The sequence below is a fragment of the Pelmatolapia mariae genome, linkage group LG17, assembly GCF_036321145.2.
Source record: "Pelmatolapia mariae isolate MD_Pm_ZW linkage group LG17, Pm_UMD_F_2, whole genome shotgun sequence".
NCBI lineage: Eukaryota > Metazoa > Chordata > Actinopteri > Cichliformes > Cichlidae > Pelmatolapia > Pelmatolapia mariae.
Window position 1 is genome coordinate 38493291 of NC_086242.1, and position 19322 is coordinate 38512612.

A 19322-nucleotide genomic window follows, 5' to 3' on the forward strand; every position below is an offset into this window, starting at 1 on the left:
CCATTAAATCACCACAAGAGGACTGACCGTTTGGACCCCAGGTCATCTCTATTTGGATCTCTAGGAACAGAACACCTAGTCCATTCCTAGAGATCTCTTTCAGCCCAGCTGGTTCAGAGTACGCCTGACTTTGAACTACAGTCTCTGACTGACCTGTCCTCAATCCCTGATTGGATTCCACCTTTTCTGATTTTGAAGAATCTTAAACTTCAGTGTAAAATTCATATTTTTATTTTAGTTCTCCTTGTATTTTGCTGTACCACCAGGGGTGTCTGTGACCCACAAAAACATCTCTATGCTTTCTGTAGGACACAATGTGACCTTGTTTGAACCTGCTGGGATTTGTAGGTGTGATGGTTGTGCTATATTTGTACATACTTGAATAGATGTTTTTCTTTTTAGGATTTCGGCCTTCTCTGTAGTCTAAGGAGCTTGGAAAGAAAAGCATCTGGACTTCTTTACGTTGCTTGAAGATGTTTCATCCGAGAAGCTTCTTCAGTTTTAGGGTCAAATGGTGGAGAGTCCCAGATTTAAGTCCTCTGGGAGTGTCCCCCCCAAGAGGGTCATGGACCCCTTATTGATCCTCTACCTAATGACACGAGCCAAGGTGTGAAAACGGGTGTAGGTCACAATCAGCCAAGGTTTCAGGTGAGCTCATTGTGAAACCTAGCCCCACCCTATCATGTGATTTTGTCAAAGGAAAATCGTGTATTTGTGTTATCAGCTACATGAAATGTGCTCTTTTATGTATCACTAAGCAAACCACATGTTTACGTGACTTTTCACCCAATAACTTTTGTGATGGTAAACTTATTTACCAACTAACAGCTTCCTCTGTTCTGGAACATACAGACTTAGACAGGGGAACCTCAGCTCTGAGTTCTGAGAATAACTTTGTCATCTTTGTACACACACAAGCTTGTATAAATAAAGAACGCAGACAGTGATACAGCGCGAGTCTGGAGTACGAGCGCTCTATGACCGTCCTCGCGAGTAAAGACAACTGCAGTGTTTGTGTTTTCTAACTCAGGTGTCTCAGCTGAAGAACTGCAGGGTGATTTTTAGAAATCCCCTGTCAGATTTCCTGAGGTCAAATGGCCCAGGATGTGAGTGGGGGTTAAGCCGTCTGGGAAACTGGATTATAGTCGTAAACCACCGCCTCTGTTCAAAGATGGTTTTCACAGTGGACACAAATGGCTTCTTTCGCTCCTCTTTCTAACCATCTGTCTTCTCTGTCCAAAATGTGAACATTGACCTTTGTCCTTTAGATGCAGATGGACAGCCGAGTCTTGCCCCATCGAGGCAGCTCTTCTCTGTTATTCTATTCTTATAGCTAAGAACAGAATCGATCCCCTTCCAAGGGCAAATTAAAACTTTACAAAAACAACTTGTGTAGTTTATGTCACCTTATAGTTAATGAGTTTATTTTATTTCTTCTTTCAGTTTCATAGCCAAACTGCAGAATAAAGAAAACAAAGTACTTCAGACAGGTTGCTAACTGAGGCAGCTTAAGATTCACCATGTCAACAGAACCTGTGCTTGTAGCCTAATGATTCAGTTTGCAACACGTGACCAACACTGAGGTCTGCCTTTAGGTGGAGACAGCCCGGCAATTCCACCTGTGAATATTTGAGAAGAAGGGAGGGAAGAGAAAAGGGGGAAAACAAAGAAACCAAAACCTCTGCTTTTTTGAATTATAACACAGGATTTAATTAACCCTGTCCTGTCTGGCAGCTTTTGCGATTAAGATCTGAATGCACTGTTGTGCCAAACACATTTTGCTTTTCCAAGAACCGTTCTGTAAATTCTCTATAGGATCCTCTTGTTCAGGGTTGATCTGTTTATTTCATCATTGGGTGAACCCCTCCCTCTGTGACCATGTCCCACAGGGACCCAGGCCCCGCCACACATACCATCACTCACTCATACATACCCACCAATGACACACAGACACATGAAGCCACACATGCAGACACACTGACCACTCGCCCCTCAGATGCCAGCAAGCAGACTGTTTAACCTAACTGTTGAACAGTAGTGCTCATCCACCCCCCTGTCAATGTCTAAGATGCAGATAAAAATGAGGGGCAGATAACAGTTAAGGGGTGAATGGGGCCACTGCTGCAGTCCCACCCACAAGCCTCTGGGGGCCCCCTCAAGGCCCTGTGAGTGTGTGTGGTAATATGTTGTGAACTGTAATGGAGGATGAAGGAACTGATACCAGTTACTGCCCCTCACACTCACCTGGCCTATAGAAAACTTCTGGGACATTGAATATCAGACGTTTCAGTAGGAGAAAAGAAGTCAGTCATCCAAGCGTTTGGACGTAGCGCTTCCTCCCACTGACAACGACAGAATCAGATTCTTTGGATTTCCTTACCTGGATGATTGAGCAAGCATCAAGACAATGTGTGTGTGTGTGTGTGTGTGTGGGGGGGTACTATCATTTTTCTACTATCATTTTTCTACAAAGTGGACCAGCCTGCTGCAGCATTTTTTCACTTTGTTTCCATCATTCCTAACACATTAGACTCACTGCCACTTTTTACTCTACCTGAGCACTCAAGGCATTATGCAACCCGACTCTTCCCTTTCATACAAGCACTTTTTTTCTAGGCTGAAGTACTTTTTAGCTAACATGCATTAATAGATGCTGCTCTGCCTTCTGAACTACAACCAACCCTACCCCTTACATATCAGGATAGCCTGGTCTCAAACCAGGCCTGTTCAGAATGCGTACATCCTCATCACTGAAAGACTGGCCACTGAGTGCAGGTGTAAACACACTGCAGAGTCCTGGCCTGATGAGTTAGCTCTTATGTGGTGTGTCATCCTCTTAGCCAGAGGCTGTTTGGTTCCCCCGATGAATAAAACAGCAGTCCACTGGCTGCTGTATCCTTGGGGATGGTGTTCAGTCTGTGTTGTATTATACATGCATAGCCAATTTAGACCCATTTGGGGGTGCTTGAGTATCATCAGAGCACCCCTAAAATAACCATAGTTGTAATAACAGCATATTTTTGGTTATTTTCTAGAATTATCTTCAGATGTTACATTTTTCTAATTTGTCTATTTACAACACTACAGCATAGAATGAAAACAGGTTTTATGACCTGATTTCACCCAATTGTTGCTCCCATTACTGATGGCAATTTCACAGTCTCAGCCTGAGACTAAAAAAAAGTCACTTGGGACGAAACATTTCTCCCACTGAATACGCTGCATCCAGATAAACAGAATCAACTTTCTGGGATCCTATTAAAGCCTGCATCAACACATATCAGATGTCCAGTAGGATTTTTTCCTTGATGCAGTTTCGAACTATATCTTTAATTTTTTGTATGCAGTATATGTGTGATGTCTTCTGAGCTACTGTCTGCAGGAACTGCAGAACAATGTCAGACGTGTGTGTATGAGAAAACATGCAGCAAAAGAAAGAAAAAGTAATTATAATGACACAAGAAGATGAAAGAGTACAATGTGGCTTTACAAACCAGACAAATGAACGGTGAAACTAAAGAGATTACATTTATACTCTCTGAGAAGCCTGAGACAGAACATCAAGAGAAATCATTAACAGAAACGGAATTTTACCCATTTTTAATCTCACTGTGCAACACAGAACTGACAAGGTGTTCCTATATACGACTCTACGAGCACAGAACCAGCAGAGTATGCACAGTTGTTATCTCGCATACAGGGAGTTCCACCAAACCTATGCAGCGCAGATGGATAAGGGGAAGATTTCAGCAACTTGAAGCATGAAAACATAAACTAAAGACACTCCTCCATCATGTTCAGTTAATCACATGATTTGTGTGACAGGGCACTCCTCAGGCTGATCCAGGAACAGCGTCTGAAACATGTGGTTGTAGAAGTCAGGGTGGTAGAGGCAGGCTCGGGCACAGTCTGGGCTGAAGTTCAACTCTAGGATCTGAGGTTGTATTATACGTTCACCTGAAGGATGAGAACACATAAACGATTCACAGGCTGATCACGCAGTAAATAAAGTTTTAGTGTGATAAACTGATATGTGCAATGTCTTTTTACAAAACTACACCTGTTGTGCCGCCAACAGGTGTAGTTTTGTAAAAAGACTGTAAATGGGCCAAAATAGCCAAACACTTTCCAAAGATACTGTCTCATTAAGCTCTCTGAAGCTCACAGTACACACATTTCTTGTTGCCATATTCCAGGAAGACTGGATAAGCAGAAAATAACTGCAAAATATGGCATGTCTTTATCCTGTTTTCCTTCTCTCACCCCAACCAATCACAGCAGATGGCCCCGCCCCTCCCTGAGCCTGGTTCTGCCGGAGGTTTCTTCCTGTTAAAAGGGAGTTTTTCCTTCCTACTGTCGCCAAAGTGCTTGCTCATAGGGGGTCATATGATTGTTGGGTTTTTCTCTGTATGTATTATTGTAGGCTCTACCTTACAATATACAGTGGCTTGCAAAAGTATTCGGCCCCCTTGAACTTTCCCACATTTTGTCACATTACAGCCACAAACATGAATCAGTTTCATTGGAATTCCACGTGAAAGACCAATACAAAGTGGTGTACACGTGAGAAGTGGAACGGAAATCAGACATGATTCCAAACATTTTTTACAAATAAATAACTGAAAAGTGGGGTGTGCGTAATTATTCAGCCCCCTGAGTCAATACTTTGTAGAACCACCTTTTGCTGCAATTACAGCTGCAATTGAGTGAATGTCTATATTTACTACACAAATATAGACATTCACTCAATTCTAGCTGTGCATCAGGGAGAGTGTTAATCACATGGAAGATTCTACCAAGCAGCTAAATCATTTAAGAGAGAAAAACCTTGTATCAGAATTGGACAGCTAACATCCTGTGTCACTGACATCCTGATTTCTTCACCCTCGACCCGTGGAGCAAAGGATGGAAATGCCTCTCATGCAGCCTGACACCATCACACTTGATCTAAACTCGTGACGGTGGTTCTGAGGACCAGTTTGCTGCAAGAGATGCTGCTAAAATGCAACTTGCTTGTTAAGTATTTAAACTTATAACCCCACTTTAACCTCTTTTCTACTGTCAGGGCTACTGTACGTGATGATCCTTTTTATCTTGCAATCTGTACTTGTACAGTGTGGATTTTCTCTGAGCTTTCCAGAAAGTTGAATGATGGTAAAACATGCTTTGCACAGCTTTTAAATGAGTCTGTGTGATTCTTTTCTGCCTGGGAATGCATAACGGGACAAATTTGCAGCCTCTCCTTGTCCGTCTCAACCTTGATTGAAGCAGAATCTCAAAGTTACAGAATCTTGTGTTAATAAATTTGGGGAGACAAAATAAATGTAGAGAGATGCTCCCAAAGGTCACAGAAGAAAAAGCATGAGCCAGGTCAAATAAAAAGAGAGCTTGCCTTTGAAACAAATATGGTTAAGGTGCCATTCCTCTGAGGCTCAAAGACAAATGTTACTGGCTTTGATGATCAGTAGGATAAATGCTCACCATTTTGTCCTCTACTCCACTTTAGCATGAGGTCTACAGCATAGATGGCCCGGGATGAAGGATAGGGACAAATACCATATGGTGCCGGTCTAGAAGTGGCTGCCTCAAAGAGCTCCTTGAAAGCTTTAAATAACTCTCCCTGTAAAGAAAAATGGACAAAAACCAAGATTTGAGTACGATAACCATACTAGAATTAAGGCCTTAGAGATACTGTCTGTAGAATTAAAGAGATTATTTTACTGCTACTGTTCAAGACCATCATCTTATCGTTGCATTAATTATCATTTCATCAAAGCATTTATTGAAGCTGTTGGCATTATGTTATAATTTGTATTACAGGGGTTATCATAATCAAATATTAACATGTTTATTACAGGTGCAGTTATAACCACTTTAAATCGTTGAGTTAAATCTATCATCTTAAAAGCTTATATGCTGAGTATATTGTTACAGTAAAATAGTCTGAGCAAAGGCCTGAATGTATTCAGCTTCTTGTGGCGTTTGAGTTTGCCTAGCAACAGGTGACACAAGGAGGACAAGTCCATGGGGACCTCAAAGGCCTGAGATCATCACCATATTTGGATGGATGCCAGAAAGGGGAACTTCTGTGTCTGCAGTTATCTCTTAAAATACATGAATGTTCTCTACATGCAAATTATGTGCTTGTAAACGCAAGAGGGGGCGTTATAATACCCTGATGTTATAAAAGCAATCTAGAGTGTATTTTGGGTAGAGATGTACAACTGATGTTTTGCAGTTTACACCTCTCCACGCTGCGTGCATTCATTAAAATCAATTGTTTGACAGACCTCTTCTGGACTATCATTGTTTTACTCTCATCCTCAATTTCGAACCCGTAACATGTCACACGTGCTTCATAATCTGTGCAGATGCTGGTACCTAATTTGCAGATTCTAGCAGGTGGTGTGCGGGCTTTAGATACACCTGGAAGAATCGTAATTTGTGCTAACATGCCACTGATGACTGAAAACATCAGTGACAAGCTTGGTATCACTTCTTATAAACAAACCATTTCCTTAGACCCTCAGAAAGGGCATCCTAAACTGAAAAGCACTTAACATTTTCACTCACTTCCACTTCTTTCCATGGATACTGTGGGTACTGCTTCTCAAACATTGGGATGAACTCATCATAGTGCACCTACGAAAGGGACCCATCCAAACTGTTATTACTAGACTTTGATGACGACAACAGCTATGGCAAGACATACAAATTAAAACAGAGAAGATACCTGCTTAAGCTCCACCCCCTCGGCATAGTTCATGACAGTGAAGTGCTTTTGGTAATCATCAAAATGGTCCAAGGAGAACGGTCTAGGCAGAAACACCAAAAGATCAGCACCGAGCACGGCAAAAGGTCAAAGATGGAGGAGCAACAACAAACTGCCATCATAACAGGTTTAACTTAGTGAAGAGCCAATCAATGGATAAGAAACAAGACAATCTTTGAACGTGAAAGAATAGACAGACACATTATTTTGCTAGTTTTGGTTGGTTTGTAACTTCTATGTTAACTTTTGATATATTTAATTAAATTGTGCTGTTATTTTTTTTTACATCAAATGGAACAAAAAAACACCCAAAACTAATGAGTGCCACAAAAGCAGTGTGTGCCATCATCTGTCTTTTCCTGTCTGACTTTGCTTTGCTTAGTGTCCACAGATTGTTAACGATGGATGTAATCCAGCTACTATGAAACAAAGTCTGAGAAAACAGACTGTGCAGAGAAAGGTACCCTACAGGAAAGAACTCTTTTTTCTGTATGTATGCATTTCTTACCTGTTGGCAAAGCGCAGCCAGAAGACATTATAGGCATAGAGACGCAGAGGCTGCACAGAACGCAACATCAACATGTAGCGAATGTCAAACTTCACCATTCCCACTTCCTCCCTGTTGAACAGCACTGGATCTTCGAGATACTTACACACCACCTGGAACATGAAAACAAATGTGAGCTTTACAGTCCTGACACCGTGCGAATCTTAAAGTCATGCAGCACGGAGTCTGCAATTCTGTATTCCTTTGAAGATTTCTGTGATGGAAATTTGTTTACCTTAGTGTATCGATCCTGTGTTCTGATAATAGTAAATATAAATATATGAGTTACAGATAGAAAGGATAGCATCATATATGTCTTAAACAGCAAATGGAGCGGTCCCTATACAGCACTTTTCTACCTGATCACTGTTTTCTGTGCTAATCTAACATTCACACTCTCGCACTCATACCCGATGGAGAGCAACTTGGGGGTTAGTCTTGCCCAAAGATACGTATACGTATTTGGGATGCACACTGGAGCAGATGGGATCAAATCACAAACCTTATTAGCAGATGAACTGTTCTATAATTACTGTATTATTTTTGTAAAGTGATGCAGTGTTATAAAATGAGAATATCTATTAGTTAATGAAGTTAACAATAATAGTTAATAACAGCTAATCATGCATAATTCTAATGTGTGAACGTCAGCGTGACTGGTTGTCTGTAACTCTGTGTCAGCCCTGCGACAGACCGGCGACCTGTCCAGGGTGTAAGACTAGTTTATGGTCATTCTCATCACACTGCTCTTCTCTTTTCCTAATTAATTATCAAGTCTTCTACCCATCTTTCTTTGACCTCATCCACCATTGAGGTCAAGCGGAAGCGGTTCGGAAAGTGAGACAGAAGGCACTTTCTGAACATATACAGTGGCTTGCAAAAGTATTCGGCCCCCTTGAACTTTTCCACATTTTGTCACATTACAGTCACAAACATGAATCAGTATTATTGGAATTCCACGTGAAAGACCAACACAAAGTGGTGTACACGTGAGAAGTGGAACGAAAATCATACATGATTCCAAACATTTTTTACAAATAAATAACTGCAAAGTGGGGTGTGCGTAATTATTCAGCCCCCTGAGTCAATACTTTGTAGAACCACCTTTTGCTGCAGTTCCAGCTGCCAGTCTTTTAGGGTATGTCTCTACCAGCTTTGCACATCTACAGACTGAAATCCTTGCCCATTCTTCTTTGCAAAACAGCTCCAGCTCAGTCAGATTAGATGGACAGCATTTGTGAACAGCAGTTTTCAGATCTTGCCACAGATTCTGGATTGGATTTAGATCTGGACTTTGACTGGGCCATTCTAACACATGGATATGTTTTGTTTGAAACCATTCCATTGTTGCCCTGGCTTTATGTTTAGGGTCGTTGTCCTGCTGGAAGGTGAACCTCCGCCCCAGTCTCAAGTCTTTTGCAGACTCCAAGAGGTTTTCTTCCAAGATTGCCCTGTATTTGGCTCCATCCATCTTCCCATCAACTCTGACCAGCTTCCCTGTCCCTGCTGAAGAGAAGCACCCCCAGAGCAGGATGCTGCCACCACCATATTCGACAGTGGGGATGGTGTGTTCAGAGTGATGTGCAGTGTTAGTTTTCTGCCACACATAGCGTTTTGCATTTTGGTCTCATCTGACCAGAGCACCTTCTTCCACATGTTTGCTGTGTCCCCCACATGGCTTGTGGCAAACTGCAAACGGGACTTCTTATGGTTTTCTGTTAACAATGGCTTTCTTCTTGCCACTCTTCCATAAAGGCCAACTTTGTGCAGTGCACGACTAATAGTTGTCCTATGGACAGATTCCCCCACCTGAGCTGTAGATCTCTGCAGCTCGTCCAGAGTCACCATGGGCCTCTTGGCTGCATTTCTGATCAGCGCTCTCCTTGTTCGGCCTGTGAGTTTAGGTGGACGGCCTTGTCTTGGTAGGTTTACAGTTGTGCCATACTCCTTCCATTTCTGAATGATGGCTTGAACAGTGCTCCGTGGGATGTTCAAGGCTTGGGAAATCTTTTTGTAGCCTAAGCCTGCTTTAAATTTCTCAATAACTTTATCCCTGACCTGTCTGGTGTGTTCTTGGACTTCATGGTGTTGTTGCTCCCAATATTCTCTTAGACAACCTCTGAGGCCGTCACAGGGCAGTTGTGGAGCTGTTTTGCAAAGAAGAATGGGCAAGAATTTTAGTCTGTAGATGTGCAAAGCTGGTAGAGACATACCCTAAAAGACTGGCAGCTGGAATTGCAGCAAAAGGTAGTTCTACAAAGTATTGACTCAGGGGGCTGAATAATTACGCACACCCCACTTTGCAGTTATTTATTTGTAAAAAATGTTTGGAATCATGTATGATTTTCGTTCCACTTCTCACGTGTACACCACTTTGTATTGGTCTTTCACGTGGAATTCCAATAACATTGATTCATGTTTGTGGCTGTAATGTGACAAAATGTGGAAAAGTTCAAGGGGGCCGAATACTTTTGCAAGCCACTGTACATACATATATAAGTTTATATAAGTGTCATTCTTGGTATCTGTGTATGTGTGCCATCACCTTTGGTGTACTCTCTCGCTGCCTGATTATGTAATCCAGGTTGTTGGTTATGTGTGTGTCTAGTCCACGAGCTAAATTCCAAGGCTTACAGATCCAGTGGTTATCTTCTCCCCTGAAAAAATATAAGGCACCTTTTAATTATCCAGTTAATAATAATAACAACAATAATAAATACATAAAAGGAAACTTGTGTTCAATTATTTCTTCATTGTAACACTGCCTGTTTATGGTCCACACTTGTAAGGAAAATGCATTTGTGGGTTGTGGCGTGTCCCATTTTGACCTCGGGACTTCCAGACCATACTCAGCACAGATGTTTCTGTATACTATTCGGGGTGTCTGTGTAAAACACTGCGGTTAAGTTCTTCCTTCCTTTTATTATTTGTCATAAAAACTAGAGATGACTAGAAACAAACAAAATCAGAATCCCAACCTTTGTTGTCTCATCTGGTAATGCTTGATGAATTGCGGCAGCTCTGTCTGTAGATTGAAGGTCTCCGGTAACCAGTCGGGTCCTGGGCTGCCTTTCACCCTGCGAGCCACAGCAGCCAGGCAGTCCTTCACAGTGATGATGCTCTCACAGGGAAACTGGTTCAGCAACACATGAGGTCGCTCCACACTGAGTTTGCTGCCAAATCAAAACATGATACTAAACCTTTCTGACAGTCCAACAACAACCTCACCTAACACTGGTTCACAGCTGCTTTATTAAGCATCAACATAACTTTACTGATAGACTTAGAAAAATCACATGTTTGAGTTTGAGATTAACTCATGAACTTTAACTTCTTTTAACTTTCTGGTATTTGGGTATTTATGAACTTATTAAATACCTCCCCAGGATGAAAACAGGTCACTTTTTAAAATTGTGTTGAAAGTTGAAGTTGGAATCAATTAAAACTGAGATTAGGATGTTTACGCAACAATGTAGCGCAGCCTTGCAACAAACATGCAGAGTTTATTATTAATTATTTACTTATTAAGTCACACAAAAAAACATGTTCTTGGCATTCACACTCAATAAAGCCTGTTTTCATAATTCCTGCCTGACAGTTGGTCAAGATCAGTGTTAGCTTTGAAATACAGCTGATTTTTTTCTATTAGTCACTCAATACACACACACCAACAGAATACACAAACTCTGAGTTAACATATAATAATATTATAACACAGCCAGGATCATACCTATTTGGACCATTGATCTCTATTATTGTTGGATCTTTACATTGCAATATTAAGCACCTCAGGGTGCTATATAAATAAATCTGTTCACCACAAACGTGAATCAAACAATCAAGATGTGACTGATGTGCAGACTTTCAGTGTTAATTTGAAGAGTTTAGCAAACGTTCAGGTGTTTAGCCGTTTTTATACACAGTCATGTTCGTTTTCAGAAGCTCAAAAATAATTTGGCAAACTAAAATAACTTCAAACTGAAAAATATCTAAAATACCTGAATGAAAAGCCTTTGCAACGGTGACACCAAGAACCCATGGACATCACCAGTGTTGGGAAGGTTACTTTTAAAATGTATCCCTACAGATTACAGATTACATGCCCCAAAATGTATTTTGTAATGTATTCCGTTACGTTACTCAATGAGAGTAACGTAACGGAATACTTTGGATTACTTAATATATTATCATGCTTTTTACAACTACATGAATGTCCTATTGCTGTGTGATGTATTACTATTACTGAAGGTTGAGCACATGCTTTTTAATCGAACAGCTACCATGTATGAAACACTCATTTATGAAGAAATCATGTCTGTCTAGCTCCATAATGTCACCGAGTTATGAATGCAGCTTTGCTTGCTCACCTGTAGTCTTTGATGTGATTATAGCGCCAAATGATATCTGCCTCGTCCTCATCCTCTATCAGCTGGAACTGAGGGTGGCTAAGGTTGTTTGTTACTTGTGACATTTCAGAGTAAACCCTGGAAACAAATGAACAAAACAATAACAAAAAAACTCTTTATTGAGCTTTTTAATTAGCACTTAAAGTGGACATGAAACTCTTTATCTGTAAACTTACACCACTGAGCCCTGCTCTCAAACACAGACATGTCTGTGAAGCTGGATTTAAGAAATTAGGGCTTAAAGTTTTAAAACATGTCAGGTGAGTCAGATGACAGGTTGTTCACCAGACTCACAAGCTGGAGTCAAAAACGGATTTTTCCTTGTATGTACCGAGCGGCACAATCAGCTAACACGATTATATGTATTTTATGCAATAAAGGAATGTCTGTTCTCAGTTTACAACGTAACAGGTTAAAACATGCTCATCACAACACAAACACAAACTGTTCTTCTTACTGAAGCACGAATCCGGTCACTATGTCCGCAGCAAAAATAGACTGATGTGTTCGATGGAGAGAAGAAAAACCAAGAAACTGTTTTTGGTTAACTGTCTGGTTTAAAATATAACGTCCAGTCAGTCAAGTATATGTTTCATCGGCTTCATCTGATATATACGATCTCAAAGAGATTGAGATCTCCCAGCTTATCTTTACCCACAAGTGGAGTAAAAGGATTTAACATCCAGCCTTTTTATGGGGACGGTGATACAGAGCGCTAAAGTAGAGTTTGCTTAGCAGTGACTTTGCTAATAGTTCAACATATTTAATTCTAACTCAAAGTATAATCAGGACCAGATCTAATCACTATGATGAGTAACAAAATCATGTTTGAGTAACGAACGCCCGACTTTTTCACCCAGATTCCTGAAGCATTCTTTTGACTACGGTGCGTCCTCGGTTCCCTCTGTGAATGAGAGCACAGCAGACTGTGTGTGTGTGTGCGTGTGTGTGTGTGTGTGTGTGTGTGTGTAAATTAAGAAAAGTTTTTCTAGTTGTAGAAGTAGCATGAAACAATGAATCCTGCACCTTAGATTTCACTTGAGCATTAACTATGTATTCAGATACATTCCACCACACACTGTGAAATCTGGCCTCTATGTTGGTAAAGATTAAAGTATTATCTATAGTCAGACATACACTACATGGAGATCATCTCGACCTGCAAATTCCCAACAAAGTAAATGTGTTATCTTTCAAGACTAGTGAGGGAGAGAGTGGAGGCAGGCAGTGACCTTCCTGATACACATGAACAGACGCTTTCCAAGCAACGTCTAAAGCTGTGGACCAGCTCAGTATTTCTCCTTCATATACAGATATCCACTTTCTCTGTGTCACATTATTATTATTATTATTATATTATCTAAATATAGAAGTCTGCAGCAAGTCAGTGCCTAACTCAGAAAGGCACTACAGGTAAATATAATAAAAAAGAAATCTGTAACAGTGAAAAACTTACTTGAGGACTTTGTCCCTCGGAACAGTGTAAGGCTGTATTTCCACTGGAAGCTGCTCCTTGTTTTCCCGAGCAATGTTCTGCAGCGACAGACACAGAGACGACCCAACAACACCCACGATTAGGCTTCAGTTCAGCTCAGATATTGACTGCGGCTGCATCACATACAGTGGTGTGAAAAAGTGCTCCTGACTTCATATGTTTGTCAAACTTAAATGTTTCAGATCAAATTTAAATCCAGGACAAAGATTTCACCTCCTTTAAAATGCAGGTTTAAATGAAGGTGTTTATTATTAAGGGGGGAAAAACCAGCTGGGCCCACTCATCTTTGCAGGATTGTTGTAATTCAGCCACACTGGAGGGTTTTTCAGGTCATGCCACAGCATCTCAAGATTCAAGATTCAAGAACTTTATTGTCAATACAAAAATATACACAGTATACAGCGTACCGAGATGCTGTTTCACCCCAAGCCCCCCATGGTGCAGCCATAAGAGTATAAAAGATATATCTCCAAGAGATATAAAAGTAGAATTACACATAGATAATAACTTGCTAAATTTGGGTCAAATTAAGTTATAAAAAGGTACTATTACTAACTATGTATTAGATGTGTTCAGTAACTATGTGACTGAGTGTGCAAATAAGCAGATTGTTCCCAGGTCCAGTTTGTAGTGCATTTGTGGAAGTTCGTGTTGTTTTTGAGTCTTTTGGTGAGTATTGAAAGTGTTTGTAAAGGTGTTTGTGTTTCTCAGTCCTCTGGTGGTAGTGAGTTGAGGGCTCTGACTGCTTGGGGGAAAAGATCTTGCAGTGTCTGCTGTTACAGTTTAATGCTGCGAAAACGTCTGTCAGATGGAAGGAGGGAGAACGGTGCATGTGAGGGGTGGAGAGTGTCCTTCACTGTGCTGTTCGCATGTCAGATTCAGGTCAGGACTTTGACGGGCCTCTAAAGTTTATATGTTGTTTTTCTTAAGCCACTCAGACGTGGACTTGCTGGTGTTTTTTGGGTCATTGTCCTGTTGTAGAACTCAAGTGTGCATCAGCTTGAGGTCACAAAGAGCTGGCCGGATATTCTCCTTCAGGATGTTTTGGTAGACGGCAGAATTCATGGTTCCATTTACCACAGCAAGTGTTGCAGGTCCTCAGGCAGCCACACAGACCATCACACTACCACCACCATATTTTACTGTTAGTATGATGTTCTGGTTCTATTTAAGTGTCTTCTTAATTCAACAGGTCTGCCAGTAATCAGGCCTGGGTGTATTTAATCAAACTGAACTCACCTTTCAAAAACATGTGGTTAATCACAGCTGGATCATAATTTAGGAAATGAGGAAGGGGTGACTGGACTGTGCCTTAGGTACCGAATGAAAATACTTTGTCGTATTTATATCTCCTATTCAGTAAAACTTATTTAACATTATTTACTACTTTGCGAACTGTTTGACTTTTTTTTAATCGAGAGTCCAAAAGACTGAATCTGAGTTTGAGATGTAAATAGAAGTTTAATAGATTTCTTGTGGCTGATAAATTTATGTGGTACTCCTCACCTCAAAGAATGAGTCCGGGGGCTCAGCTGTGACGCTGCTGACCTCTTCTAGATCACTAGGTATCCATGGTAACAGACGGCATCGCCGCACCAGAGGGTCTGGCTCTCCATATGTGTAGTCACGGGTAACTTCATCTGTGGATAATAATGTAATAAAACATTATGTCATCCAATTATGTTGCATGTTTTAACAGGGAAACTCTATTTCAGGTATCTTGTATCCAAAAACAACCAGATGTATCCATTTTCTAAATTGTGACATGGTGATCGCTCTCTGTATGCTGAGTCCGCTTTCACCTCCTTCGTGCAGGTCCTGCAGAGGCCAGAGCACAGTGTAGGCTAACTGGCCCTGCACGTAGAAGAAAGGAGCCATGCTGCAAGTCGGTTGATCAGAGTGCCGCACCTGAGAGCCAAACTCATCCATGATGTACCACACGGGAACCTTGTCCTCTGGGGACTGCACAGGAAAACACGGAAGTGAGGCAGAGGAGGGTCAGGGTCTGGCTTTCAGGTCATTATTATCACAAACTCCCTTTTGTTCAAAGTGTGCTCAGCCCTCGTAAGGACAAGCGTTCATGTGCACACAGGAGGCTCTGTGAGGACTCAGCAGTTTTGTGTTACACATTAGCTGCTTTATACTGAAATAAGTCAATGTCAATAAGTTTCACATGATGGTTCCTATAGTAGCTCCACAATCATCTAATATACAGTATTAGGAGAATCATGTGTAGTACATATCTAAGTGATAAGAGTAGTGTTTTCTCACACACCCCCTGAGAGAGCTGATAAGTCTGGTTGTACTTCCACATGAGCTCCATCACCAGCTCCACCGTGTCAGGGTCGGGGACCTCACCATGGAAGTCCAGCCCCATAAGGGCCGCCATTCTGGGCAACAGGCCTGGGATCTGTTCCAGCTGCTGCCGGGCATGGTCCACGCGGTACGTCCATGCGTGATCCACCAGGAAAACGCTGCAGGAATATGGAGACAATCTCACGTTAGATGTTCGTTTGGAAAATTACCTTTAAAGAGTTTTAAAATGCTGACGATTAATAAAATCTTAAAAATCACTTTATTCACATAAAGAGAGCGCTGATGGAAAGTAGCAGCAGGAAATTTGACAAAAAACGCTGCAGTTAAATATTTCTGTGGCGGTGTAATATGACTATGCTGCAGCAGCTCTCCTCCTGGATTCCTTCAAGCTGACACCCTGAGCTGCACGGGACTTTTATTAACCATTTGCAGGCTATGAAATATTACTGGATGAACCTCTAACCTTGTTACTAAAGCAATAGTTCCTTTCAGCTCAGAAAATGAAATGTAGTTACAACCAAGGGTTAAAGGGATTTCCATGGTTTCCTTAAGAATTCCAGTAATGCAGTTGTTAACGATGTTCTCTTCTCACTATTTTGTTATTATGTTAATGAATTTAAGGTTTTCTGTGTTATTTTGATCATATAAATACAAAACAATAAGGGACAGGGTCAGGATTTCAATGTTCACAGCAATAACACACAAAAAACAACTATCCAGTTATTCTTGTTCACCATGAGGTAAGACAACTGATTAATTTCAGTTATTGTGAACATCACCCCATCCATGGGCTTCCTCTAACTACCTGTTCAAGGCAAAACAGTACTCACTTAGCTCATATAAATGAGCTAGATACCTAGACTTTGGCACAGCCTTGGAGGAGAAGAATCAAAGTATCTAAAAATATGAAATATGAAAAAGTATGATCTAACATCCAAGAGGAGTGGTAAAGGAAAAGCAATTTTCTGTTAAATAATTTAATCTTTTACTTTGTGGATTTGTTAGTTGGAGGCTGGAGATCATCATGGCTATGTCCTTATCATGGACACGGCTATTATAGTTAACAAAAACTGAGCTAAAAAGTGAAACAAAATGTAAGAAAATTTTGGTTTGAAATCAAATTTAAATAAAAAATACTGTTTTTGTTTAAACACCACATCATTAGTTAATCATTCGTTATTATTGTCTGGTCCTCCTGCTCCATTGTCCCGTCTTCCTCCCATCAGACGAGACTGGTCGCAGCAGATGGCCCCGCCCCTCCTTGAGCCAGGTCCTGCTGGAGGTTTCTTCCGGTTAAAAAGGAGTTTTTCCTTCCCACTATTCCCAAAGGGTTTCTCGGGTTTTCTCTGTACTATTGGAGGGTCTTTAACTTATAATATAAAAGGCCTGTATTTAAACACACTATATAAATACAACTAAAGTGCAGCCTGCACCTTTCACGTGCAGTCTACAGTCATTTATAGTGACATAAATAAGAAACACTTAAATGTTAAGGTCATAGCATTCCTTTCCTCTCCAAGAAGCACAAAGACAAACATGCAATCAGTGGAAGAAGAGTTATCGTTTGGCGCCCTCACCTGGTCGGCTCCGAGGCTTGCAGACCACTCTCCCGGGTTACAACCACTTTACAGCTGATCTCATCTCCAGGATTGTCCTTCTTCTTTTCCTCTCCGTTTTCTTCATCTCCCTCCTCCTCATCTTCATCTTCTTGTTGGAACTGCATTATTCCGAAAACTTCCCCGGCATCATAAATCTACGGAAAACAAACATAACATGAAGGGGCCTGCTGGGAGAATGTCTTTTTAATGTGTGCACGCCAAACCCGAAGGTGCTGCATCTCAGTGTGTATGAAATATCAGCAGCAGCTTTTTCTGCAGCAGTAAACAAACAGTCATTAGGACTGAACATGTGTTTCAGTGCTTCGTGACTCAGAGCACACCTCGCTGGTGATCTTGCGGTGCAGGCTCCTCCAGTAGACCGGAGGGATAGCTGAAGCCTGGAGCGCTGCGCTGTGGAGAGCCACGAACACTCGGAACTCCTCGTCCTCCGCGCCATTCGGAACCGTGGGGTTTGTTGACATTACTGCACTGGAAGTGTATCTCACGTGGAGACGGCGTTAGTAAACCCGGAAGAAGGAGGAGTTTAACAGCTACACAGCTATGCATTGTGGGAGAGTTTTTCGACTATCTGAACCGATAGTCATTATCATAGTTCATCAGTGCGGCTTCATTGATTTATTATTTTATTGTATATCGGCGGAACTTTATTTAGAATGTTCTGTTAAAAAGTAATAAATAAATAATCCAAATAATAAAAACACGAAACGAAGCATGGGTACAAGTGTTCTGTAAACATATGAAAAGAAAATACTCTACGTAGTTTCTTTACTAAATGATGTTTTTACCTCGCACAACAGCCACTCACAGCTGCATGCAAACAGCTTCGTGGGATAAACACTTGTTTCTGTAAAATAGTTTTCTTTTTTATGGGTTTATATGGTAGTTAAATACCTTTCTATAAAGTGTCCCATCAGCCACTTTATGTCACCAGAAGTGAACACAGGCAGAGACTTTGTAGTAACAGCTTCACCCACCACCACCAGCTCCTCATACATGAGAGTTTGCGTTGTGGTTTAACTCTGCTTTTAACATCAAACTCTCTTTTGGAAATTGGTGCTATCTAGGCTGTGTCCTACTGAAAACCCTTAACTGAACAGACCTTTTTTAAGTTTATTTATAAGACCTTAAGTTCAAAATTACATCAAATCACACAAGACAAAGGAAAGAAATTAAAAAACAACAACATCCAAGCACAGAGAAAGAAAAAAACAACCCCAAAACAAACCCCACACAGCTTAGTCAGTCCAAATCAAAAGTACAGGAGAAATGCAAGAGTCTGAAGAAGATGATCTTCTGTGTTCGTTAGACGGCAACAGAGAGTTCACCGAGTGCAGAAGAGTTTCTACAGCGCCACAGGTGCATCAGCACAAAAACCCACAGACGCAAGAACAGCTTCTTCCCAAAGGCTGTAACCACCCTGAACTCACACATGCACCGATAACACATTTCCCTCTATGAACCACCACCGTGCAATAACCCAGCTGTATATACATAACACTATTTATTACATATTTACTTTTTTTAAATTTTTAAATTTTTTTTTTTTTTTACACCAGTTTGTATATTTGTACATTTTATATATTTTTTCTCTGTTAATACTGTTCATATGTATGTAGTGCTGCAGAACTGCCAATGAGGTTGGGGAGCAGCCTAGCACTGCAATTATACTATCTGGCTTTACTCTTAAGTCATAAATCAGGTTATACATGTTAAACATATTTAACATATAATATAAGTTGTAATCTGGCATTTCATTGGCCCATCAATATCAATATCTCTGCTTCCATGTCCTTAACCCAAGCATCTCTGCTGTGGTATGCAGGTGCTGTAGGTGTACAAAGTGTAGTAAACTGGCTGATTAGGCGTTAATAATAAAAGTCACTATGAGCAGGGGGCTGATCCAGATGGGAGAAAGAGTGTTTAACAAAATTCCTGATAAGTTCCTGATTTGTAAGTGTTGAAATAAATGAGCAGAGGGAAGCATAAATTTGATTGCTGCTGAGCAAATGAAGCAAACAATTGTCGATGTAGAGGTGCTTAATAGTGTGAAGACCTAAATCTGACCAATGCTTACACACGGGGTCCATCAAGCCACGTGAAAGAGAAAGGTTTTAAGTTATGGGGGCAAAAATGATAGGTCTGGAAGACACAGAGCATCCCTAACTTG

At 41.0% G+C, this 19322-nt stretch overlaps 1 protein-coding gene across 1 annotated transcript; it reads right to left on the bottom strand.

Moving 5' to 3' along the window:
- Positions 1-3585: 3585 nt before the first annotated feature.
- Positions 3586-17660, bottom strand: ttll12 (tubulin tyrosine ligase-like family, member 12). The gene is made up of 14 exons (XM_063501171.1): positions 17476-17660; positions 17114-17289; positions 15496-15694; positions 15023-15182; positions 14727-14860; positions 13182-13258; positions 11687-11803; positions 10298-10492; positions 9865-9976; positions 7281-7432; positions 6734-6815; positions 6574-6642; positions 5482-5620; positions 3586-3957 (listed from the first exon to the last, which is right to left on the bottom strand). Exons 1-14 carry the CDS (start codon positions 17614-17616, stop codon positions 3806-3808), a joined length of 1905 nt encoding a protein of 634 aa, XP_063357241.1. The 5' UTR covers positions 17617-17660; the 3' UTR covers positions 3586-3805.
- Positions 17661-19322: the final 1662 nt, after the last annotated feature.

Coding starts and splice junctions, on each gene's coding strand:
- ttll12 (XM_063501171.1), bottom strand. CDS start 17,616: ATGTCAACAAACCCCACGGTTCCGAATGGCGCGGAGGACGAGGAGTTC. Junction 17,290..17,475: donor ACCGCAAGATCACCAGCGAG/GTGTGCTCTGAG, acceptor TGTTTTCCGTAG/ATTTATGATGCCGGGGAAGT. Junction 10,493..11,686: donor AATCACATCAAAGACTACAG/GTGAGCAAGCAA, acceptor TTGATTTGGCAG/CAAACTCAGTGTGGAGCGAC.